This window comes from Camellia sinensis, chromosome 8 (genome assembly GCF_055761805.1).
Source record: "Camellia sinensis isolate YWXY chromosome 8, ASM5576180v1, whole genome shotgun sequence".
NCBI lineage: Eukaryota > Viridiplantae > Streptophyta > Magnoliopsida > Ericales > Theaceae > Camellia > Camellia sinensis.
The window spans coordinates 15,568,185-15,594,906 of NC_138968.1; the positions used below are offsets into that span (position 1 = coordinate 15,568,185).

General features: G+C 47.3%; 1 protein-coding gene across 1 annotated transcript; it reads right to left on the reverse strand.

Moving 5' to 3' along the window:
- Positions 1-20,810: 20,810 nt before the first annotated feature.
- LOC145797578 (uncharacterized) lies at positions 20,811-21,626 on the reverse strand. The gene is made up of 3 exons (XM_082884962.1): positions 21,369-21,626; positions 21,188-21,286; positions 20,811-20,978 (listed from the first exon to the last, which is right to left on the reverse strand). Exons 1-3 carry the CDS (start codon positions 21,624-21,626, stop codon positions 20,811-20,813), a joined length of 525 nt encoding a protein of 174 aa, XP_082741088.1.
- Positions 21,627-26,722: the final 5,096 nt, after the last annotated feature.

The following is a 26,722-nucleotide window of genomic DNA, read 5'->3' on the forward strand; positions in this document are numbered from 1 at the left end:
GAGGCTTTCATCCTCGCCAATTCTCAAAGCCATCAGGGAGTCCACCCTCAACGGTTGTAGTTTGTTTGTCACAAATCTGGCCGCAAACATCTCGGCCAGGCCTTTCCAGCTTTTCACAGTTCCTTTCGACAACTTGTGAAACCAGTCTGATGCGATTTCCCCAAAAGATAAGGGGAACACCTTGCAGAGCAACGGCTCGTTCCCGGTGTATAGTGCCATTGAGTTCAGGTACAAGCCGACGTGAAAGTTAGGGTCAGACTTACCGTCGTATGTCTGGAATCTCGGCATGTGGAACCTTTTCGGGGCCTCAAATTTGTCTAATTCTACCGAAAACGGTGTTCTCGGCTTGATCGGAAAGGTTACCTTGGCATCCTATTGCTTCCTCTGGAGGTAATCCCTCAAATCCTTCTTGGTCCGTCCAGGAGCTCGGCTATCAACGAATTTCATCCTTTTTGGTGTGCTACTCCCGGTATCGTTATGAGTCCTTTTGGACCTCTCTCCATTAGTCGTGTCGAAACAAAGCTCATTCCCTTGAACATTTCGATGTTCTTTGGCGTTGGTTTCTTTGGTACGATGTGTTTTCAGAGACTCTCTTTTCATCGACTCTCCCCACCCGATCTCCTGTGAAGGTCAGTGAGAATGTTCCTTTGTCCTGTCACATTGAGGGGCTGCAGGAACTGTTTTCTGCCTCCCTTTCTAGGCATCATTCTTTGTCGCCGGAATCGGTGTATCTTGTAATGGAAACGGTGGTTGCATGACGTTATTCTGCATTATGAAACTGACGACCGACTGTAGGTCTGCCAATTTGTTCACCATGTCCTTCATCTCACCATCCCTCCGTATGCATGTTTCTTTCCATACCTGGAGGTCGTTCTCGTTATAATACTCGCCTCGTGTAGACACCCCGTTTTTGACCGACCTTAAGACTCAGATGTCACTGATTGAGCGCTTGGTGATGTTGCATAATGTGCTCATTCAGAAGTTTCAGAGTTGCGGCCGTGAGCCCTACCTCCGGACTTTCGAAACCTCTTTTGTACTTTGCCTCGGTTCGCGAACCAGGCTCGGTTTTCTTTGCTTCTTTTCCTGAGGGGAGGGAGAGGTCCCGTAGACCATCTCTCAGTGGCCGTAGGCTACATTTGGTGGCCGTAGGCCATTTTTCCCATTTCGGAGTCCGGTTTCCGGTTTTTCGGGACCGTTGGCCGTATGCCTCGGTTCGGGACCGCTTAACCATCTCCTATTGCTCCGATTTTTGGCATACTTCCTATTTTCTCCCTTTTGAGGGACACTGGGGGTTGAGAAACCCACTTCATGGCCGAATGCCACTTTCGGTGCTTAACAGCCCATTTTCGGGACCTCGAACTGCGCGTTTTGGTCCCCGAGCATTCGTTTTGCAACGGTTTTCGTTCATTTTTGGCAGGTACCTCTGTTTTATCACTGGAGAGGTCACTGAAGGGTGGGAGGCCAGCAATTGTTGCAGCAATCAGTTATACATCCTCCGACGCCCTCCGGCGCCCGTTTTTCGCACTTCCGGGCTAATGTTGAACCCCTTGGACCCTTTTTCTTGAACTTTGAACCACATATTTGTGATGTACACACATGAGAGGACCCTAAAAGTTGGTGGCCGGCCAGTAATTCCACCTGACCCTTTTGAACCCCTCTTTCCGAGCTAATGTTGAACCCCTTGGACCCACTTTCTTGGACTTTTAACCACAGGGTTGTGTTGTACACACATAGGAGGACACCATCAATTGGTGGCCGGCCAGAAAATCTGCTTGACCCTTTTGACCCCTAGCCGGCCGGCTAGGGGGTGTGGCCGGCCGGCCACCTGGAGCAAAAGTAATAGGCCGGCCGAGCTCCTTGCACTGTGCACTTTACAGCTGTGGAGCTTTATCTCCCAGAAAAGATCTTTATCCGGGGGATATTTTGTGGGGGAAAGTTTGTCTCCTTTCCCCCCACCTTTACACCCCCTTGTTGGCCCTTATAACAAGCAAGATATATCATTTGTTGGGGTTAGAAAAATTGGTCTTCAAGCATCCATACACAACTCCATCTCTATCCCTCTCATTTCCTTGAAAATTTCTAAGCCCCTAAGCACCATTCCTTCTACACCACCAAGCTCTACCACCACCACCTCATTTCCAGCAACAAGGAAGGCTTCTCAAAGGCCAAAGAAGCTGCAAATTGATCCAAGAAGCAACAAAAGTCTTAGTCTTCAAGGGTGAGTAGCATTTCTCCTCTTTGACCCTTTTTCTTGATCCATTTGTGAACCCCACATGCTTTTTGTTTCAAGCTCCGGCCCTAACTGAAAGGGGCCTTCTTTTGAGCTCATATTCACTTTTCATTAAGGGCTCAACCCTGTTTGAGCCCTCCATGATGCACTTGCTTCATTGATCCTCTTATATGTCATAATCTTGCATGCTACTTTTGGCCCATGAGAAATCTGTTTTTGAGCATGATGTAATCTGTGAGTGTGCTTATTTTGGGCCATTCTTCAACATTGTTGAAGGGCCCCTCACCATTTGGTGCCTCCATGTGCCACTTGTAGTTATATCCCTTATTTGGCCCCATTTTTGCATAAATCGGCAGCCCCCTTTGCTTCTGTTTTTGGACCTTGGTCCGAACTGAAAGTGGCCTTATTTCGGCATATAATTCATGTTTCATTAACACTTTTTTTCTGTTTGGTGATTATTTTGTATACTTCATGTTATAGCACCTTTTGAGCCTCAATCTTGTGCTCATTTTTTAGCATGTTTGTATACTGATTTTGAGGCTTCCATAAACTGTAAATATTCATATTTTTGGTCCCTCTTCAATGTTGTAGAAGGAAATTTTTCAGTTTGGATTTTTCTTATATCACTTGCTTCATTACCCCTCTTTTGGCCCCTATTCTTGCATGCCATTTTTGCCATACCTATGCTTGCTGTTTGGCCTTGTTCATAACTGTGAAAATGCCTTTTTTGGGACTGTCTAGCTTCTGTCTTTGCACTGCATGTCCATATTGCGCATGTTTGGCATAGCCATAGGCCATTTCGGGTGCCTAAATTCGCATTTCGGGACAATTCCATGCATTTGGTATCATTTCGCCTCATTTCGGGACTGTTTTCCCCCATATTTTAGTGCTGAAATTCCATTAGCATGCTTGCATATCATTTTTGCCATATTACATCGCATTCTGCCATCGCCTCGGTTTGCGTGCCCGTGTGCACGCATTTCGAGGCACTTCATTTTCATCATTCGGCATCTTATGTGAGTGTGGCTGAGGCTCACTCATGTTGGTATAAGCCCATATCATGTTTTCATGTCATTACATCGCATTCTGCCATCGCCTCGGTTTGCGTGCCCGTGTGCACGCATTTCGAGGCACTTCATTTTCATCCGTCGGCATCCTATGTGAGTGTGGCTGAGGCTCACTCATGTTGGTATAAGCCCATATCACATTTTTTATGTCATTCGCATTGTGTATGTCATTTTCTCGGTTTGCGTGCCCGTGTGCACGCATTTCGAGGCATATCATTTTCATAGCATTGTGCATACTAGGTTGTATCTTAGATTGCATTTTGTCATTTTCTCGGTTTGCGTGCCCGTGTGCACGCACTTCGAGGCATCTCATTTTCATAGCATAGTGCATACTAGGTTGTATCTTAGATTGCATTCTGCCATTTTCTTGGTTTGTGTGCCCGTGTGCACGCATTTCGAGGCATATCATTTTCATAGCATGGTGTATGTTAGGATTATATCTTAGTTGCATTTCATGCATATCATGCATATTGCATCGTGTCCGGGATAGGAGTTAGCCCGGGCACGGGAAACGAGGTGCATTTCGTACTCCGAATGACGGAATGTGTCTCAATTCCCCAATCACCGACACTCCGGATTATCCATGATGGAGTTAGGTTTTAGCTGTAGTTTCATGTGCATTCATTCTATATTGAGTTGTGCATTTCGACTCCTCGGCCATCATGCCTCGATATGCGTGATTGGTGGCACGAGGATCGAGACATGCATATATCTGTGCAAATACATTGCTATGCCCCTTTCCTGCTCTCTGTTGCAGCAAAACGAAGAATCGGCAACTTTTTGGGGCTTGGCACGCATTTCAAGAACAGGTGTAAACAGAGGCTAATTGGGGCATTCCGGTGGATTTCTGCGCAAGGCAACCCGGACATGCATCATCCATCAGAAGCAAGGCAGTCCCTGGCTTGCACGCCAGTTTTATTTGCTTTCTTAGTTAATTCATTAATTAATTAGGATTTTGTAATATTTTGGACTGTAATATTCTTTTATTCGGGACTGTAATATTTGGACTGTATATTTATTCGGACCCTCTGCGCGAGGGCATAACTGTAATAAGCGTGCGTGAGTGTGATGTATGTCTTCCAACCCCGCGTCTTTCTCCCTTTTATTTACCTGCTTATGATGGTTAGATTAGGGCATGTTTAAATTAGCATACAGTATGACAGCATGTTTGCATTCATTCATCTGTATTGCATGCACCGGGCTCGGCGCATCATACTAACTGCATTGTACTTTCAATTTCAAAGTTGAATACATGATAGTTGCAACATTTCATATACCATCTTAGAATAGCCGAGCCTACTTGTAGACGCGCCCGCGTGGGCCTCACGCTACTACAGTTCGGACTCGATTTGTGTCACGGTTCTTAATCTGAACCAAAGAGTCCAAATCTGGCAAATCGTTTGAGAAAACAGATTTTTTTGAAAAAGTAGTGCCAAACATGGACTGCTTTGCCAGATACAGAGTCGCCACCTAAATATTTTTTTATGGGAGAATTTAGGAAACCCTGACTCGGTGCCGAAGGCCACATGTCCGTCATCACCGGAGTTGTCTCGGCTCGGGAGCTTGGGTACGATCGGGGAAGGTCAGCTATGAGCACCCCCTTTCGCCCGGTCCGAAGACCGGCCTCTACTAACCGTGATATCCGTTTTTTGAAAACTTTACGTGTTCTTATTCCATTTATTAGCCTAGAATTACTATGTTATGCGCACAGCAAACAAGTATAGACTAGATTGCCTAATTTGGAAATAAACATTGCATATCCGTTTGGTTTGAAAATGCTTTGGAATTTGCTACTCGCAAGTAGGCTAAAATACGGATTTCAACAAGTTTTTCCAACTCAAGCAATCCAACCTTCACCCACAGGCATTCAAAACAGTTTTAACACATAAGCATCTAGCCACATGTTAAGCATGCTGTCATGGCAACATTCACACGCATGCAATATGCTAAAGCATAAAAGCTTACCTAGTACTCCGTGCCAAAACAAAGAACTTGTTAGCAAACATGCATGATCCAAGTCCATGTGAAGTGCCTAATGCATCGCATACAAAATGTTGCTAGAATAGGCTCGGCTATCCTAAACATGGTATGTGAGAAATGCACAACTTTCACATATTCAGTTTGGAATTTGACATACATATGCAGTTAGTATGATGTACCGAGCTCAATGCATGTAATACAAATGCAGGGATGCACGCATGCATAGCATAAGGTATGCTAATTTAAACGTGTCCTAATACTAACCATTAAAGCGGGTAAGTAAAAGGGAAGAAAGAAGTGAGGTTGGAAGACATACACACCACCCACACACACTTATTACAGATTTGCCCTCGCTCGGAGGGACCGAATAAATATTACAAATTAATTAACTACGCAAGCTAATTAAATATTACAAATTAATTAATTAACAAATTAACTAATTAATTAAAGCATGAAAACGCCTCGGGAAGCGTGCCACCATGCGCAAGCTGCCTCTGTTTTCCTCCCTTTCCTCCTCTGGAGGTTGTCAAAACCTCAGGACTACATCCTTGGACAGAGGGGATCATCACCGACTAGATGAAATTTCCACCGGCAGTGTTGTATGGCCATCGGCACAAAGTTGAAGCTGTCGGCAGAGAAAATAGTGCCGGTCGGCACATTACACTGCCGGTCGGCAGAGTATTCCTGCAGAACCTGCAACTCACAGCAACAGAGGGCAAAACAAGGCATGGCAGCACAATTCAAGGCATGTATGCACCAACCATGTCTCTTATCATTGTAATGACTCAAAGGGACATGTGCCTCGGTTCTCGGACCACCAATCACGCATTTCCATACATGATGGCGCAAGGAACCAAGTATGCAACTTTGATTTCAAATGCATGCAAACCAATCAAACAAATTAGGCCCTATTCCTATCACTAATTCAAGGAACAAGGCATGCATGCAAAATGCAATGCAACCTAGGCATACAAGCTAGGAATGCAACATGACATGGCAAGGCACTTATGCAATCATGCAAGCATACATATGGCAATGCAAATGGATGGCAAGATGGACTTATACATGAATTAGGCAACTCTAAAAAGGCCTAAAACAGTAGCCATTGTGTTAAAAGGTGAGGGCTAAATGGCATGCACACACACATGCACATAAGGGCCAACACTTAAGCACAAATCAAACAACATTCAAGCACACTTGAAAGAAGGAAACATGGACAAATTAGCATGCATTATAAGCTTTAAAATCATGCTAACACATGGTGCCAAACCAAGCAACAAAATCAAGCCAAAACATGCAACAAATAGTCCAAGTGTTCAAAGCAAATCAATAAGGCATTGAACTACACTTAACATGACCAAACATGGCATGCAAAGAAGGACCAAAAACAGGTTTATAGCACATTAAAACAAGGCTAAAGGACTACTTAGATGGCATCTAAATGGCCCAAATACAAAGGCATACACCATGGCCAAAACATGGAGCATTGCAACACATGGTTTCAAAGCATTAAAGAGGCATGCAAGGCAATCAAACGAGCATGGAAATGGGACTGAAATAGCATGTAGGATGATTCCAAATCACCAAAACAATGCAAAGATGGCATGCTACACATGCACATACTCAAGGCCAACAAGCCCAAATACAAAGGAGCTCTATAATGCATGCAAAGATCAACCCAAACGATTATGGACAGAGCTAAAACATGGCAAAATAAGCACATAAACTTCACAAATGCAAGCCTAAAACATGCTCCAACAAAGGCTAACAACCTAGAACATATTAAGGCACAAATAGGGCATTACATGGCAACTATGCTAAACATGCATGGAGTTCCAAAACCAACTTGAAATCATGTTATATCATGGATATATAAGCATGAAAAACAAACCAAATATGCTCAACACACACTCAAGCATAGGCTTCCTTAAGAGGCCAAAACATGCCCTTTTCAAGGACAACAAGGAGAGGGGGTGGCCCTCTCCTTCTTGGGACTTCAAAGCATCATCTTCACCACTGAAATCCCTCAAGATTTCAGTGGTGAAGAGACCTCAACACCAAAATCCCGGAGCTAACACAAAATGGCTCAAAATGAGGCCTTTTGAGGCCTAAGGGTGGTCAACAACCCTCAAACAACAAAACACTCTTAATAAACAATAAAGAGGGCCTAAAAACAGAACTTTTTTATGTTATACAACAAACACAAAAACAGCTCTAAGATAGGTATAAAATCAAAGCAAAAATGGGGAAAAAAAGGGACTAGTTTCTTACCCTTGTAGTCCTCTTTAACAATGGTGCTCCAATGGCCTCCTTGAGCTTGAATCCAACACCAAAATCTCAAAACACACTCTTTAGAACCTCAGCTCCAAGAGGAAGGTGAAACACTAGGTGTTTGTGTGCAATAGTGAGACACAAAACACCTAGTGTACAAAATGAGAGGAAAAGAGAGATAGGTGAGTGTATCTAACCCTAACCCTAGGAAAAACCAGAGCTCTCCTCTGTCTTCTCTCCTCAAAAATGTCTAAAGGCTCTCTCATTTGCCTTTGAGAGGGCTTCTCTCTATATGCCTCTTGTAAAGCTTACAAGACAAGCTTTGCAAGAGGGAGATCCCTCCATACACGTGTATGGAGGGGAGCAAAAGCTATACAGCTGTCCAAAAATATCTGCAAAAGCAGATGAACAGCAATCGGCCGGCAAAAAATGCCATCTTGGCCAAACAAAGTGCCGACCGGCACAAAATAGTGCTGACCGGCAAAAAAGAGTGCCGGCCGGCAAACTATATTGCCGGTGGCAGCAAAAACCAGCCGGTGGCATCTAGCCACTGCCGGTGATGGGTGGGGATGGTCAACAAGCCCCACCCTGCCCTTCCAAGGCAGGATGCAAGTGTTTGGTGCAAAACCAGACACTAAACGGTCGAGTTCGGAGATCCTGAGGCAAGGCACGCGAGCCGAGGCCTCCGGGAACTCCAAACAAACACAAACAAGGATAATCACCGAGTGTTCAAACGGTGACGTCCAAGTCTTGAGGACGGTCAAAAATGGGGTGTCTACACTGCTATAATTGCATTTTGCATGTGTTGCATTAGGCATTTCTGTATAGTTAGGATCATGCATGATTTCTAATGAATTCCTATTTTGGCTTGGAGTACTCGGTAAGCTTTATGCTTTAGCATCCTTGCATGCGTGTGAGTGACTGCCATGAATAGCATGCTTACCCTGAGGCTATGTGCTTATCTGATATAACTGCCTGAATTCCTGTGGGTGAAGGTTGGGTTACTTAAATTGGAATAAATCATCAAATGTTTTAAAGCCTACCTGCGGGTAGCAAACCATTTTCAAAAACAAGCATAAAATGTTTCGTTCCAATTCAGGCGACCCGGTCTATATTTGTATGCTGTGCGCATCACGTAGTAACCTAGGCTAATAAACCGGAATAAGAACTCACAATGTTTTCAAAAATTGATATCATGGTTAGTAGAGGCCGGTCTACGACCGGGCGAGCGGGGGTGCTCACGAAGTGACCTTCCCCAATCGTACCCAAGTTCCCGAGCCGAGGCAACTTTGGTGATGACGGACACGTGGCCTTTTGGCACCGAGTCAGGGTTTCCTAAATTTCCCAAAATAAAATATTTAGGTGGCGACTCTGTATCTGGCAAAGCAGTCCATGTTTGGCACTTCTTTCAAAAATCTGTTTTTTCTTAAAACGATTTGCCGGATTTGGACTCTTTGGTTCAGATTTAGAACCGTGACTAACGCAAGTCGAGTCCGAGCTGTAGCGAGGTCCCCCCGCGGGCCTGTCTACAGTTTCTGGCGACTCTGCTGGGGAATTAGAGAACTTGACTCGAACTCGTGATATCTGTTTTTTACTACACTTGTGTGTTTCTTTGCATTGCATTTGCATTGGTACGCCTAGGACACCGTGTTTGCCATCTGCTATTCTTGAACGGTTTGCCGGAGGCTTGTCTTGTCAAGGCATGACCATAAGGCTGACCGGTTGTGGGCTCTTCCAGTATGGGAACACAAACCCCGGTTTTACCGGGACACCCTCTTTGACCATTCGACCTAGTGCATATTCGGATCCATAGTGACCATTCCAAATTAGGACAGGTTGCTTACCCGTTTATAGGTTGTTTGAAACCGCTGCGTGCGTAGTGAAACCCTAGCTCCTGACAAAATAGGACAGGGAAACCCTCCCCCAACATAGGGGTGTTTTGGCTCTCACTTATCTGTTATGTGCTTTAGAGTGCGTCTCTACAGGAATGCATGTATCAGTATATGAGTTTGGGTATCAAGCCTGCGGGCATCAGTTCAGTATTGACAGTATCAGGCCTGCGGGCATCAGATTAGTCTATGAGTTTGAGCATTAGGCCTGCGGGCATCAGTTCAGTATTATGGGTATCAGGCCTGCGGGCATCAGCCAGTATTTGAGAATTAGTTATCTGCGGATATCAGATTCTGTTTTAGGGGACAGTGATACAGGGATAATAATCAGTGTTTGAGGACAGTGTGTTATTCAGCTTATTGACTGTGTGTTGATTACGCCCGGCTGTGTGTCATGCATTTTATTTTAAGCTGTTATGCTGTCCGTTTATCTGTTTATTTATTTCCTTTTCACTTTATTTATCTTTTGCTAGGTCAGTTCTAGCACAATTGCTTCCAACCCGACAGGCATTCCCCAAGCACTTTGGACACGAGGTCGTCGACTCCATCGATCTGAGGATCTAATCGATGGACAGCCGGTGTTCCATTCTCTACCCCCTATTACCAGAAGGAAGCCGAAAAGGCGCAGTGTGTCAGAACAGAGGTTGTCAGAGCAGTGGGTTACTTCATCAAAGGACTATAGGATTGAGGTCTCAATTACTGCTGTAGAAATAGACATACCAGTTAGACAGATGGATCAACAAAATACATCAGGGATGGAGGCTCTAATGCGCCAGATGCAGGAGAGCATGAGACAGATGCATGATGATGCCGCCCGTCAAACGGAGTTCTCCAAACAGCAGGCCGCGATCATGGCCCAACAGGCCGAACTAATCACCAGACTGCAACAGCAGAATGCGGCATCTGCTTCACACCAAATTCCTTCTCCGGCAGGGGCTCCGTTACCTGAGCAGGCACCTACTGTTCAGAACACCCCACCAAATGCCCAGAATACCCTGCCGCATGTCCAAAATTTACAAGAGGACACGAATCTTCCAATGGGGCCAGCTCCGCCCCCGCTTCCACCACAACTGTCCAAGGTCCATACATCCAATCACCCGGACTCTCCCTTCGAGGTCGAGGTTGAGGTTGATCATATAGCTCTGAAATTGAGCAAATTGGAGAAGCTCTTCAAGAAATCCCAAGGGGTCAAGGCTATGCCGGATATCGAAGATGGATATACCGAGGAGGCCGTAACACTCCCCGATAGGTTCAAAATGCCACAAATCGACCGCTTTGACGGGGCCGGCGACCCCATGGTCCATATCCGACTGTTTGCAGACATCTTGCGGCCAATGGGCCTAACACGACCACAGAAGCTTTCATTATTCGGCCGAACCCTGTCGGGTGTGGCCTCCCATTGGTACGCAAAGTTACAAGATGAAGTGAAGAAGAATTGGGATGAGATGGCTGAGGCCTTTCTCGCGCAATATTCATACAACACTCAAATCGAGATCACAACCCGTGATCTCGAAACGACAAGGCAAGAGCCCAAGGAAACTTTCTCGGACTTTGTGATCCGATGGAGGGCAAAGGCGTCAATGATGACTTTAAGGCCCACGGACAAAGATCAAATTCGGATGATTGTGCGCAATCTCCACCCGAAGTTAATGCAGAGAATGATTGTAGTCCCCTTCCCTACTTTCGCAGATTTACATGAGATGGGGGTGCAAATCGAAGACGCAATGAAACAAGGTCTGTTTGACCATGACAGAGAACAACCGAGGAGGACTTTCAATCGCAACAACAATGCGGGCCCGAGTGGCGCTGCAAATACGAGAGCCTCGGAAGTTAGTATGGTCACCACCACTCCCCCTCCCCCTCCAAGGCCCATGACTGCCACACCCTTCTCCGGCGCGTCCGGAAGCAACACACAAACCAACAGATTCCAACCGCGAGGCCAAAGAACCTTTACCCCACTATATATGCCCCTGACCAAAGTTCTGGGAATATTGATCAGAAAAAATCATTTAAAACCCCTGGAGCCAAAGCCATTACCGAATCCACTCCCCCCCTCTTATGACCCAGCAAAGTACTGCGCATATCACCAACAACACGGTCACGACACCGACCGTTGTTACAGATTGCGTCATGAGATCCAAGATCTTATTGACAAACAGGTGATCGCGCCTCCTGATAAACCCAATGTCACAACCAACCCTCTCCCGCCACATAACCAACCTCCCCCTCCCAAAAGAATTAATTTTATCCAGACTGGGGTCGCATCTTACGATCCTAGCATCTATATTACGCCCACCCACCTACCCAAGCCGGAGGTGCTCCTCCCCGACTGCACAGATTTCTTGTGCATGGTGGACATCTCCAAAACCCAACCAGAACCGATGGTGGTGACCGTCGAAGACAGGGCAGGGCAGATTTTGGGAGAGAGTGAGATTGTTGAATCTGTGACTGGACAAAATTTTGCTGGGGGAGCCTATGATCCAAGCAAGTACATCCTATCGACGAGCCGAATTAGGCTAGGTATAGAATTGCCAGAGACAGGAGAGCTATGCATGATCCGGGGAGATGGATCTGGGCTATGGGCAGATGATCTGACAGCCGTAGAAGAGGACTTTGCCAACCTGCAATTTCTCGATGACCAAGAACTGGGGGATGCGTCAATCAATTGGTACGATTATGAGGGATCAGCGGAGGCCACTGGATGGCTCGAGGATCAACCAGATGCAGTGGGGGAAGCCCAACCAGAACAGAGCCCGGCAGGGGCAGAAATATCAGTTGTGGCTGGAATGGCCGAAAGTCAAGTTGTATCGCCGGAGAGTGCCGGTGCTAAGAATTCCGCTCGGGACATGGGCATTATGGATACAGGAATTGTTGAACAAACAGCTGTACTGATGCAGCTGGAACGAAAAAAGTTCGAGGAGGCTGAGAGAATTAGGAAAGCTAAAGGCCCTGAGGGGACCGAAAGTGCTGCGTGCGCGAAAACAGAGAATACTGCGAATACAACTAAACCGGAGCCAGACAGGTGTCTGTTGGCTGCCGATGGAATGTGGTGGGAAGACGATGACTTATGTCTTGCCCACACGGATGAAGACTGGGGAAATAATCAACCGGATGACACTTGGTACCTCGATGAGGTTGACCATATGACAAGAAGTGGGCGGTATTTCAAACCCCCACACCTGGACCAACCCGAGGCATCCGGGAAGGATAGAGAAGCGGAGAAACAGAAGGAGAAGCAGATTGAAGATGAAGCTGTGTTGAAACAGTTAAAAAAGATACAAGCAGACATCTCCATCTGGGGACTGCTAATGGCATCACGAGTACACAGAGAAGCTGTCCTATCTGCTATGGACAAGTCCAAACTCTCCATAGACACCACGCCTGAACAGCTGGTTGGGCTGGTTTTTCCGGGAGGAGGTTCCCCGGCATTAACCTTTTCGGACAAGGAGCTACCGCCTGAGGGCACAAATCATAACAAACCTCTCTATATTTTTGTGGAATGTAGAGATAAGTGGATACCGGTGGTACTTGTTGATACCGGGTCTGCAATTAATGTCTGCCCAACCAGAACGGCATATGCAATCGGGTTGAAACCCGCGGACTTCGTCCCAACCACCCAAGTGATCAGAGCATACGACAATACCAGCAGAGAAGTGATGGGGACTGTTAAACTTCAAACCAAGGTTGGTCCAGGACAACACAGTATTGAATTTCATATCTTGGACGTTCCCGCAACCTTTAACCTACTTTTGGGGCGACCGTGGTTGCACCAGGTCAAAGCAGTCTCTTCCACTCTACATCAGATGCTAAAGTACCCCCACGGGAAAGGGGTAGCGATAGTTTTTGGGAATTCATCAATCCATCCGCCGCCGGAAGTGTCTACACCTGTCTTGGAGATTGAGCACGGCACGGAGGATGTGTTTTTATCGGGGTTCACTTTGGCCGAGGCTCAAGTGGTGCAAAATGACATGGCTGTGAATGAGGGCATGTATGTTAGTGCACAATCTATCTACCTCATGAACAAGCTAAAACATACCCCCGGGATGGGATTAGGGAGAAGCGGCCGGAAGGGCGTCTCAGTGTTGGCTGAAGTGCCACACAACCCTCACGCCTTTGGACTGGGTTATCTGCCCACCAAGGAGGATTGGGTGAGGAAAGGAAAAGAAATGGCCGGCAGGGCCAGAGCAAAGAAGGCCGGGAAGCCATTTGAGTTAATGCACAGGCCCATCTGGGGTACCCTAAACGGACGTTTCGTCCGGGAGGGGGAAGATTTTCCATTCTGCGGCTTCCCGGAGCCATGGCTAAACGCGGAAGGGACACGCGTGCCTGGTTTTGAAATCTTCTTCGACATACAATTATCTGGGGATGACGTTGCCGAAGCGCAGACAGACCCACCAACTGAGGTTGAACAATGTGAAGCAGTGGATCCTGAGAGCACAGAGCTTGAAATGGGGGTAGCACTGGCGAGTCTACTATCAGATCCTCCGATCGGCCAAGAGTGCTTGGGGGATAACTCTTCGGTTTCTGTGATTGGAGATGAAATAGCTGCGAGCTTTCCAGCGCCGATCTTGGATGCATCTATCGCACCTTCTCTCATCTGGCAATATGAAGAAGGCTTTTTATCTAGCAGCTCCGGGTCAGGTAGTGAGCCGGAATCTGATTCTACCGAATCTTATGAGTCGGAATCAGATTCCAGCTCGACTGAGTCTGAGTCCGGTATTCCTGGGGGTGATAACCCGGATGCCACAGTCCTGTCTAGGTCATCATTTTCATTTTCTTTTGAGTCTGTTGTAACAGAGGAATCTGACGGCTTGGAAATATTTAATGAGAATGATGTGGATGTGGTTTCCGAGTATTTTTCTGTGCCTTTGATTTATTGCTTAAATCAGGATTTCCAGAATTTTGATGAAAACAACGAGGGAGAAATTCCCCCAGTTTTGCAACGATTAATTGATCAAGAGCAGGAAAGATTTGTTAAACCTTTAATGGATGAAATCACTACTGTGAATGTTGGTACTGAGAAGGACCCGCGGCTGGTCCAGATCGGGTCCACGTTGTCTTCAGAGGAGCGCGAGCGCTTAGTCGCTTTATTAAAAGATTTCAAAGATGTTTTCGCGTGGTCCTGCGAAGACATGCCTGGAATCGATCCTGAGATTGTACAGCACCGGATCCCTCTTGATCCCGAGGCCCGCCCTGTCAAACAAAAACTCAGAAGGATTCGCCCGGACTGGGCTCTCAAAATTAAGGAAGAGGTCACCAAGCAAATTGACGCAGGGTTCCTGCTGGTATCTGAATATCCAACTTGGTTGGCCAACATTGTTCCGGTGCCAAAGAAGGACGGTAGAATTCGGGTCTGTGTAGACTTCAGAGATTTGAACAGGGCCAGTCCGAAGGACGACTTCCCCTTGCCGCACATCGATGAATTGGTGGATTTCACGGCGGGACACGCCTTGCTTTCGTTTATGGATGGTTTCTCAGGCTATAATCAGATAGTAATGGCACCTGAAGACCGAGAGAAGACCGCGTTCACTACCCCATGGGGTACATATTGTTATAGAGTGATGCCATTCGGGTTAAAAAACGCTGGAGCTACGTATCAACGGGCAGCAACTATAATATTGCATGATATGATCCATAAGGAGGTCAAGGTGTATGTGGATGACATGATTGTCAAGTCCAAAGATAGAGAGGGCCACTACACCGCCTTACAAAAATTCTTTCAAAGGATCAAAGAGTTTCGGCTGCGACTGAATCCCCAGAAATGCACGTTTGGTATTACAGCAGGGAAGATGCTAGGGTTTCTGATTACACAAAGGGGCATCGAGGTCGACCCTTCCAAAATCAAGGCCATCTTAGAAATGCCACCACCAAGGACTGAAAAGGAGGTGCGAGGCTTTCTGGGTAAAGTGCAATTCATAAGACGGTTTATTTCTAAATTAACCTTGACTTGTGAACCACTTTTTGGTCTCCTGAAGAAAGGAAAGAAATTCCAATGGGACGGCCGATGTCAAGCAGCTTTTGAGCAGATCAAAGAGTATCTACAGAACCCGCCCGTGTTGTCACCACCAGAGCCGGGGAGGCCGTTGATATTGTACCTTTCGGTAACTGAGACTACCATGGGCTGCATGCTCGCGCAGGAGTCAGAAGACAAAGTGGAAAGGGCTATATACTATCTGAGCAAAAAGATGCTGGATTACGAGACCCGCTATACACCGCTGGAGAGGGCTTGTTTGGCCTTGGTATGGGCAACCAGGAAGCTGCGGCACTACCTGTTAGCCCACTCTGTAATGTTGGTTTCGCGTTTGGATCCCATCAAATATCTTTTCGAGAAACCAGCACTTACGGGTAGGCTGGCTCGCTGGCTGCTGTTGCTCTCCGAATTTGATTTGAAGTATGTAACGCGCAAAGTTAGTAAAAGGGAGAGTGGTAGCGGAGTTCCTTGCCGACCACCCGGTTGAGGGGGATGAAGCGGTTGAGTATCTATTCCCAGATGAAGCCATTCTGCACGTCGAAGATGAAACTTGGACGATGTACTTTGACGGAGCGTCAAACCAGTATGGGTATGGGATAGGGGTGTTGCTGATAGCGCCTGACGATTCCCGCATCCCTTTAGCATTCAAGCTTCGGTTCAAAGTCTCCAACAATGAAGCAGAGTATGAGGCATGTATTGCTGGCCTGGAAGCAGCCCTGGAACTAGGGGCAAGACGGTTGGACGTCATTGGGGACTCGAACCTTGTTGTGTCTCAAGCAAAAGGAGATTGGAAAGTCAAGGAGGAAAGGATGATAATTTACCACCAAACCTTGGATCTGCTAATTCCTCGGTTTGAGAAGCTGAATTTCACCCACCTCGTAAGAGAGAACAACAGGTTTGCAGATTCATTAGCAACTCTATCTTCTATGATAGACATCCCGTCCGGAGTCCGGATGCGTCCAGTCATTATTAATCAGAAGTTCGTGCCGGTATACGAGTCGATTTCCGCCATAGATGAGGTTCAAGACGGCAACCCCTGGTATTACGACATCTGGAACTTCTTGGAAAAGGAGACATATCCACTAGGGGCAAATGCCAAAGATAAGAGGGCCATCAGAAGAATGGCTGCTCAGTTCATTATCTGCGGGGGAAAGCTGTACAAAAGGGGTCATCTGGGAATGCATAAGCTCTGTGTAGAAGCTGAAGAGTCAAAACGCCTGATGGAAGCCATCCATGGGGGGGAGTGCGGTGCACACATGAATGGAGTAATGCTGGCCAGAAAGATCCTCAGGCAGGGCTACTACTGGTCAACCATGGAGGAGGATTGTATTAGTTTTGTTCGGCGATGCCACAAGTGTCAAATCCATGCAAATCGCATGAACATCCCGCCGTCAAAACTGTACAACATGACTTCGCCGTGGCTTTTTTCAGTCTGGGGAATTGATGTGATCGGAGCTGTTACCCCGAAGGGGTCAAACGGGCATGAGTTTATCCTGGTAGCGATAGATTATTTCACAAAGTGGGTCGAGGCCCAATCATACGCGGTGTTGAAGGCGTCGCACGTCGCAAAGTTCATCAGAAACAACATCATCTGTCGCTACGGGGTGCCAAACGAGATAATTTCAGATAATGGTTCCCATTTCAAGAAAGAAGTGATAGACTTGTTGGAGAAATACAATGTGGCTTTCCATAAGTCATCTACATACCGGCCGCAGACCAACGGAGCGGTTGAGGCCGCCAACAAGAATATCAAGCATATACTACAGAAGATGGTGGGAACCTATCGGGATTGGCCAGACAAGCTGCCATTTGCTCTGTGGGGCTACAGGACTTCAATCAGGACTTCTACTGGAGCAACTCCATATTCATTGGTCTATGGAATGGAGGCTGTTCTACCCATTGAGATTGAGGTTCTGTCGTTACGAGTATTGGCTGAATGCCAGATAGCCGAAGCAGATTGGCAGCAAAGCAGATTCGAAGAACTCATGCTTTTTGAAGAAAGAAGACTGAAAGCACTGTACCACATCCAAGGCTATCAACGCAGAATTGCCCGGGCTTTCAACAAGAAGGTTAAGTCCAGGAATCTGAAAGAAGGAGATTTGGTGCTCAAAGACAACCGAGCTCCCATCCACTACCCAAGGGGCAAGTTCAAACCCAATTGGACTGGTCCTTACATCATCAAAGCTATCTGGTCAGGTGGGGCTGTGGTTCTGATGGATCTAGATGGCTTGGAGTTCTCACAACCGATCAATATGGACAAGTTGAAGAAATACTATCCTTGAGAGGCTCGCTAGGCCGAAAGCCCGAAAGGGCGACCTAGGCAAAATTCAGAGCACAAAAAATTAGAAAATATAAAAACTGAGCTCGCAAGGTTGAAAACCCGCAAAGGGCGGCCTTGGCAAAAGTTAGAGCGCAAAAGGAGAGTGAAAATACTCGAGTGAACCTGAGCCTGAACTACGTAAGGCTTGATTCCCATCTTTGGGATACGTAGGCAACTTCACCTTGAAGTTCAGCCATAAACTTTTCCCCGATCAACTCTGTCCATTTTGATCGTCTCAGTCATCTCTATCCATCAGCATTTATCGTGATCTCCGGTACAGTGCTGTTCAGACTAGGGGCAACTTTCCGTTACCGCGACGGTGCAAAGTTACTCAGACTAGGGGCAATTTTCCGTTGCTTTGAAGTGCCGCATTGTTCTTCAGACTAGGGGCAACTTTCCAGTTGCAGGGATCTGGGGTTGTGCATCTCAGTGACAGATTTTCGGCGTGTCCAATTCTGATCCACATCGAAAATAGTTTTGAAAAGTTTTAATAAAAGTTGACTTTGTTCAAATTAATCTTTTTACGACTAAGACCATTTTTGGACCAAAAGCGGAAAATTTTCAGTACCACAACTTTCAATTTCATTGATTTCAAAACTGAGTTCTCCTGCTCTTGCATTACAATCGAGGTTGCTTTTTTTTAGTACATTCATAACGAAAACTTGAAAATGCTAAATAAGCAATAAATTTGGGGCATAGTTGAATCAAGTATCTCTGCGTCCCCTCCCAGAGCTGGACGGAGCATCTGATGCCAAGCTGGGCCCAACCTGTGCCTCCTCATTGAGCCAATCCAAGCACTCATCGGACAAAGTGCAACTGAAAGTAGAAGCAGGGGCCAGGAGCTCTCTAGTCCTCCATGCCGCGGCATATCGGGCAAGCTGTGCACCCCAGACCAGGAAAGCAGCTGGGTACTCAATCCCCTCCGGTGGGCAGGTCTGATCATGACCAAACTGACGCAGAAACCGGAACGGAAAATAGAATACGCAGTGGGTTAGACCAATCAATTGGATCCCAATCAGCCGGGACATACTGTAGCTCATTGCCGGGAGGTTGAGCCAAGGGCAACGCCAAGCAATGCCGTCTGCGGACAAATTGCACATCCAATCGAACCACCACCTTTCGTCGAGAGCATTGACTAGGCGCTACCGAAAGAAGTAGCCTCGAGCTGAATAGACCGGGCAAGAGTCCACAACCTGCAACTTATCCATTAACCATACCTAGGGGAGGGATGGAAAATGAGAGAATAAAGAACAGAGAGATGTACGATGAGAGAAAAGTAAGACAAGGGTTTTGTGAGAAAAACCGAGCCTGAGGGTCGAGTGATGTGAGCAAATATATATGTGAGGTCGGGTGGGAAACATTACCTGCAGCAGCAGTGGATTCCCGGTGAACCTAGTCGCCTCCCGGCGATAGACAGAATCTAAGCCCATCAGTGTCTTGGCCAAGGTCATGGCAATACAGCTCTTTCCTTCTCTCAAACCTTGGGCGACTTCAATCAGGCGAATGTTAGCCCCGCCGAAGCCCGAGAAAAGCAGAACGTGAGACAACAAACATAAGCAGAGGGCGTGTTGCCGGAAACCCTGCCAATAATGGTTGCTGCGGTCACCGGCGTCGGAAAAACGATGGATCAAACCGAGGATGTCCAATTCCCCACTGTAGATCAGAGATCGAGCGTCATGCGCCGTGAGCCCACACATCCGCCCTAAAGCCTGAGCATGGCCAAAACGGAGCTGGGGCAAGATCACCTCAGAGCATTCAGACTCCATCAAAACCTGAAAATCTTCGAAAGTGGGACACATCTCTTGGCCGCCAAAGCTAAAAACGTGCGTCACTGGATTCCAGAACCTTGCCGCGGCATGGAGAAAAGGGAGCTGTAGCGGAGTACGGCTCAACGTGAATAGTGCATTCAAGCCGAAACCCCGGAAGTTCAGCTTTTCCGAGCCATCCAAAGAAGAGATCCAAGATATGACATTTTCTGCGAGAAACGCCTCCATCTTTGTCTAAAACTAAGATGAAATGAATGTTCCCGAAGTTGAGGCTTTTATAGAAGGAAAAACACTATTCACGGGGACACGTGTCAAAAATCAGGTGGCTGCAGGACTGAGTGGCCGGCCGGCCACCTTTTCTGGCTGGCCAGCCATTTACTTTTTCAGAAATGGCCGGCCAGCTGTCTCTCTCTACAAAAAATGGCCGGCCGGCTCCCAGGGATGGCCGGCAATGCTGCAGTGTATCTCCTTGGCCCTGTTTTACCCTTCGAGGGAGAGTTCCAAGCATTTCCATGCAACGGGAGAGTCAAAGGCCTTCATCTCCCTCCGTTTCGGATGCGTTCCGGTGCCCAGATCATCAGAAGTACACTCTGTTGTCGTCTTGTTTATCGAGTTGTTGTTTTGATTATCGAGTTGTTTTTTTGCTTATCGAGTTGTTTGTCGAGCGGACGTGTTTCGTATTTTGAGCCATTGTTCTCTGTTTAAACAATCTTTGTTAAAGTCTTGTTTATTTGCGTTGTCAACGTTGTTGCATGTTGCTTATCGAGTTGTAAGCTTCCTAAGGTTCTATTATATCTTAGTAAGTTGAGTTGCTTAGTTTGTTGCGTCGGTTCACTACCTGACTTGGTGATTACACAATGCACATTTCCATTCAATTTCATTTTTGTGCGAAATAAATTGATGCGATACGATGCTAAAAGTTTAAAATACAAACACCTTTTCAAAAGCTATTTCATTCCATCATGCTTTACAACGAATAAAGGTACAAGTTTTACAAAAAATAAAACTGCCTAACAATGTGCAAAGTGCTACAAACTACTAGCAAAAAGAAAAATAAAGCAGGAAATAGCAACATCAAAGTCCTCGGGAGCGGGAACGAGAAGCACTCCTCATCCTCTTCTGCGGGACAACCTCTGCGCCATCATCACCATCTGAGTCGGAGCTGTCATCCTCAGGATCCCCCTCAGCCTCGCCTCTATTTCCCGAGCCAAAACCGGAGCCCCCCTCCTCAGCAGATGTCTCTGACTGACGATCGGTAGCCTCCTATCAGGCTCCACCTCTACAACGTGAGCCCTGCATCTGCGGACAGGCCCTCCTCAAGCTCCCCGAAAAGGCCTAGATGGCCCGGCTCCTCGGGAAGGCCGAGATGACCCCGCCCCCTGAAAAGGCCTGGGTGACCCAACTCCCTGAAAAGGCCCAGATGGCCCAGCTCCCCAAGGAGGCCCGGGTGGCCTGGCCTGCGGCTGACCGGACCATGAAGGCATCTGAAAACAAAAAAGTTCAATTCAAATACATCAGTCCAAATATATACATCAGATGCAGATACAAGCAAAGGCTACGTGAAGTGGGTGCATGTAAATGCAGTGTCCAAGTGGGGTGTGTGTCAGATGTGCTCTACACAAGTAGTCTATCGATGCAGTAGAAATCAGCATGTCATCAGAAGTATGATAAATGCCAGAAAACTGAAGAGTACCTGAATGCCCGCGACAGACAACTGTGCCTCCCTACGCAGGACCATGCCCTCGAGTGTGGCCACCAGTCCAACCACCTCCTCCATGTACCCTCGCGGTGGCTGCAAAAATGATTTCATAACCATCAGTGAACAAAAGAATGTCTAAACATCTGAATGATGAATGAAAAACAGTGGAGCATACCAGCGGTGAGTCAGGATCAATGGCATATCGATCACTGGGCATCGGAGGCTCTAGCGGAATCGGAGTCGGGGAGATAGCCCCATACTGCCACGCCATCAACTCAGTAGGTATATTTGGCCATCCAGGATGAGGATAAGCCGACGGAGTCGGAGGAACCGGTCTACTCCCACCTCTAGATGTACCAGCCCTGCTAGTAGAAGGGGCGTCTGCAGCCCGAGCCCGAGCCAGGCCCGAGGATGACACACCGACAGGCCTCATCATCGGGATACGAGCTCCCGTCAATGGAGGCATCAAGTATATGTGACGGTAAGTGGCGTAGTCCCCCTCCTCAACATATAATAAAGCATCACTACCCAGCATGGCGCCGACTACCTCCGAGTAAGAGAGCCTGTCAGCGGTCCGCATACTGACTGGGGGCACTGCGGGAGGATCCTGAGAAAGATACCCCCATACCTGGCGCAGAAAGCGTTCCCCCAGGAACCATGCCCTGCCAACCGGCCCTTCGAGCAGGACCCTATACTGGGAGATGTCTGACCCTCCGGTATACTGAAGTCGGAGACCATCACCCAGGGACACCCAGGGCTGCCATGTGATCTGCGGATGATAAATGCATAAACCAATCAGAAATCAAGAATATACAGAGCAAATCAAAGATGAAAATGAAAGGAACTGAAAGTTCTGAGGTACCTCTGAATGTCGTACAGTGTCAAAGTACTGTCGCAGGTAAAGGAGGGTCTCTCGAGGTCTCGGCCGGTGCGGGCCCTCGAACACCAGTGAATATGGGGTCTTGGGAATCCCCACCACCTCCAACTCTGGGGCTAATGCTGGGAAGTATACATAGACCCATAGCTGAGAAAAGCAGTGCAGAATGTAAGTACAAAATGCTGAGAGCAAAATACAGACTGTAAAAGTGCGCTGTGAGTGCAATGTACAAGTAATGAAGAGCAGAAATGTAAATCAAGAGGACAGAAAAGTACCTCCCAGGCTCTCCAGTAGCCGCCAAGTAAATCGCCCCGCCCGCGGGAGGTCGCGCTCATATAAAAGTAAAGGGTAGCTAGGCCGGCGCCACCCCAGTCATATCGATGGACCTGTGATAGGTCAACCAGAGCGCTCAGCAGGTATAGCCCGACTGTGTTCCCTCTATCGGCGAACAGGGTAGTCCCGAAGAGGAACATAAGGAAACCACGGGCATACTGATCTGTCTCCTCGGGAGTCTCAGGCACCATCTCCGCCTGCCGGAAGTGGGAAGAGAACCAAGTGTATCGGACTCTCCCAGAAACCCTGTCAACAGGCGGGCGAGCCCCCAATAGATACATCCAAGCGGCCTCCCACTCGCCCATATCCTCATCATAGGGGATGGACCAACCTCCTATGTCTAAGCCAGTCAACACAGCGAAGTCTAGAGGCGTCATGGTCATGTCCCCGGTAGCAGAGAAATGAAAGGAGTTGGTGGTGTCCCACCATCTCTCTACCAAGGCTGCCATCAGTGTCCTCCTGGCAGGACAACGTGACAACCCGACGCAGAAGGGCCCGAACCCTGCCAAGTCTACTAAGTCTCGGACGCCCTCCGGGAGCTCAGCGTACCAGTCCCGCGCGATGGTGGAACCATACCCCCGCACACTGCGGGAACCAACCTGCATTCAGAATGAATACATGTGTCAACAATGAGATGCAATGGGCTGTGTGCCAATGAGATGAAATGGGCTGTGTGCCGATGAAATGAACTGGGCTGTGTGCCAATGAAATAAATGGGCTGTGTGCCAATGAAATGAACTGGGCTGTATGCCAATGAGATGAAATGGGCTGTGTGCCAATGAGATGAAATGGGCTGCGTGCCAATGGAATGAAATGGGCTATATGCCGATGAAATGAAATAAGCTACATACTAATTAATCTGGGCTGCGTGTTCAGAAAATTTGAAGTTTGGGCTGCGTGTTCAACTTTCTATCATTGTGGGCTGCGTGTTCACTATCTATCTGGGCTGCGTGTTCAGAAAATTTGAAGTTTGGGCTGCGTGTTCAACTTTCTATCATTGTGGGCTGCGTGTTCACTATCTATCTGGGCTGCGTGTTCAGAAAATTTGAATGCGTGTTCACTATCTATCTGGGCTGCGTGTTCAGAAAATTTGAAGTTTGGGCTGCGTGTTCAACTTTCAGTTTAAATTGTGGGCTGCGTGTTCACTATCTATCTGGGCTGCGTGTTCAGAAAATTTGAACTTTGGGCTGCGTGTTCAACTTTCTATTATTGTGGGCTGCGTGTTCACTATCTATCTGGGCTGCGTGTTCAGAAAATTTGAAGTTTGGGCTGCGTGTTCAACTTTCAGTTTAAATTGTGGGCTGCGTGTTCACTATCTATCTGGGCTGCGTGTTCAGAAAATTTGCAGTTTGGGCTGTGTGTTCAACTTTCTATCATTGTGGGCTGCGTGTTCACTATCTATCTGGGCTGCGTGTTCAGAAAATTTGAAGTTTGGGTTGCGTGTTCAACTTTCAGTTAAATTATGGGCTGCGTGTTCACTATTCTAATCTGGGCTGCGTGTTCAGAAAATTTGAAGTTTGGGCTGCGTGTTCAACCTTCAGTTAAATTGTGGGCTGCATGTTCACTACTCTAATCTGGGCTGCGTGTTCAGAAAATTTGAAGTTTGGGCTGCGTGTTCAAATTTCAACTAGTGTGGGCTGTGTGTTCACTACTCTAATCTGGGCTGTGTGTTCAGAAAATTTAAAGTTTGGGCGGCGTGTTCAAATTTCAACTAGTGTGGGCTGCGTGTTCACTATCTAATCTGGGCTGCGTGTTCAGAAAATTTAAAGTGTGGGCTGTGTGTTCACTTTCGAATTCGGGCTGTGTGTTCGACAAATCAGTGTTTGAGCCGTGTGTTCGCCTCTTAACTAATGTGTACTGTGCGTTCGCAATTAATTAATGAGCCGAGTGTTCAGAAATTCGAATGTTGAAACTACATGTTCAGGATGCAAGCAAAGTACTATGTCATAAGCTAAACTGCATGTTCAAGCATGGCAAAGGTGCGAAATGTACGAAAAATACAGAAAATGAAGTAAATACCTCTCGGGCCTCATGAGAGAGGTGATGCTCCGGCTCTCGGAGAAGCAGATCCCCGGGTGCTCGCTCGTCAAAGCAAGTAAAGTGACGGAAGACAACGCGCGGAAGAACGTGTGCTGGCAGACGGTACCTCCCGGGAATAAAAGGTCGGGTCCTCGGGGGTAGAGTCATGGGATCGAAATCATCTCCGGCACCTGGAAAACCTCCGCCGTGGGGAGAATTACACGCCATTTTCAGAAGATCTGCAAAAGGGAGCAAAAATGAGTAAAAATGAGCCAAAATTGGAAAAAGTCAACAAAAGTCAACTCTCGGGAAATGAAAAAGTCAACAAAAGTCAACTCCCGAGAAAATCTTCCAAATATTGAGACAAACTTACCTCAAGTGGCGAAAATGCGAAAAGAAGCTCTGAAACCGAAATTTAATCGCTTCAAAGTGTTTAAAATTGAATGCTTTTGCGAAAACAATTTACACGGGGCGTTGGAAAACGCGTGTGGAACTCAGATCTGGAGAAGAAAGTGGTATAAGAGGCAAGAAAGGGGAAGGTCTCGGCTGCCTTATATAGGCCCCAAGTCTTGGATTGAAGGAACATCAAAAATGAGGTGAAAAGACCAAAAAGCCCCCGGATTTGGGCATATGGCCGGCCGTCCCTCTTTTCTAGCCGGCCAGCCATTTCCTTTTTGGAAAACTGGCCGGCCAGCTATTTACTTTATGGAAAACCGGTTGGCCACCTCCCCTTGGGAAGATAAATGGCCGGCCATGTCCCCCACATGCTCACCTAGCTCTCTGCAAATTTTGAGGAAGATCGGAGTTCCCGGGACCTGAAAAAGTTCAAGAAAAGTACACTTCCGGTCGCGAAATAGCTCCGCCGGGACTTCGGCTTCGAGTTCTGACATATGTCTCATCATCACTCATCAAAATCAAAGTGTATCCTTTTTGAATGAGTTGTAACCTTTCAGGGAAGCGGATCGGAGGCCGTGATCAAGTCGCCTTCGCCGAAACACGCGTTTCCGTACTCATTGTTTCATGACAAACGGACACCCTGATTCATGCTCGTGTCACATTGTCTTGCATTCTCATGAGCATACCTGCATTAACGTGCACATTTCTTGATATTGGCATACCTCTATGTTTGAGCATACGTTGTCACGCATGTTCCACTCTTGCATTGCGATGCATTCACTCACCGGCACTGCGTGTGTCGAGCTTCCATAATCACATTGGATATATAGCATATTGTACTTGTTGCAATTTCTCTCTTTTTGCAGGCACGATATTGTATGTACGGTTCAATTGAGGCTGGTGCGACCAGACGAATCGCGCAGGTATCGTATCTTCTCCGTGTGAGACGTGGCGGGGATTGAATAATCCTCCGCATTCTTAACAGCATGAAATGTAGTTGTTGCTTTGCATTCTTGCTTAAAACTGTTGCATCTATTTGCGAATACTTGCTTCATTACAGCTTGCTGCATTCGCATGATCATGAGGATGACCGGCTTCGCGTAGCGTATAAGTCCAACTTTCAAAACCGGCTTCGCGTAGCGTATAAGTCCAACTTTCAAAACCGGCTTCGCGTGGCGTATAAGTCCAACTTTCAAAACCGGCTTCGCGTAGCGTATAAGTCCAATCTTCAAAATCTTCTTGCATTATCATTTTGAATTTTGCCCCCTGCCTGCGGGCATGCCTGCGGGCACATCTCTATTTATCTTGTATGTTTGTCTAAGTCGGCCTTGTCAAAAATGGGTCGTCTCTGGGCTTTGACATTCACTCCCGTCACTTATGACTTTCGAGTTCTGTCAAAGAGGGGCAACTGTAGGCACCCCATTTTTGACCGACCTTAAGACTCAGATGTCACTGATTGAGCACTTGGTGATGTTGCATAATGTGCTCGTTCAGAAGTTTCAGAGTTGCGGCCGTGAGCCCTACCTCCGGACTTTCGAACCCTCTTCTGTACTTTGCCTCGGTTTGCGAACCAGGCTCGGTTTTCTTTGCTTCTTTTCCCGAGGGGAGGGAGAGGTCCCGTAGACCATCTCTCAGTGGCCGTAGGCTACATTTGGTGGCCGTAGGTCATTTTTCCCATTTCGGAGTGCGGTTTCCGATTTTTCGGGACCGTTGGCCGTGTGCCTCGGTTCGGGACCGCTTAACCATCTCCTATTGCTCCGATTTTTGGCATAATTCCTATTTTCTCCCCTTTGAGGGACATTGGGGGTTGAGAAACCCACTTCGTGGCCGAATGCCACTTTCGGTGCTTAACAGCCCATTTTCGGGACCTCGAACTGCGCGTTTTGGTCCCCGAGCATTCGTTT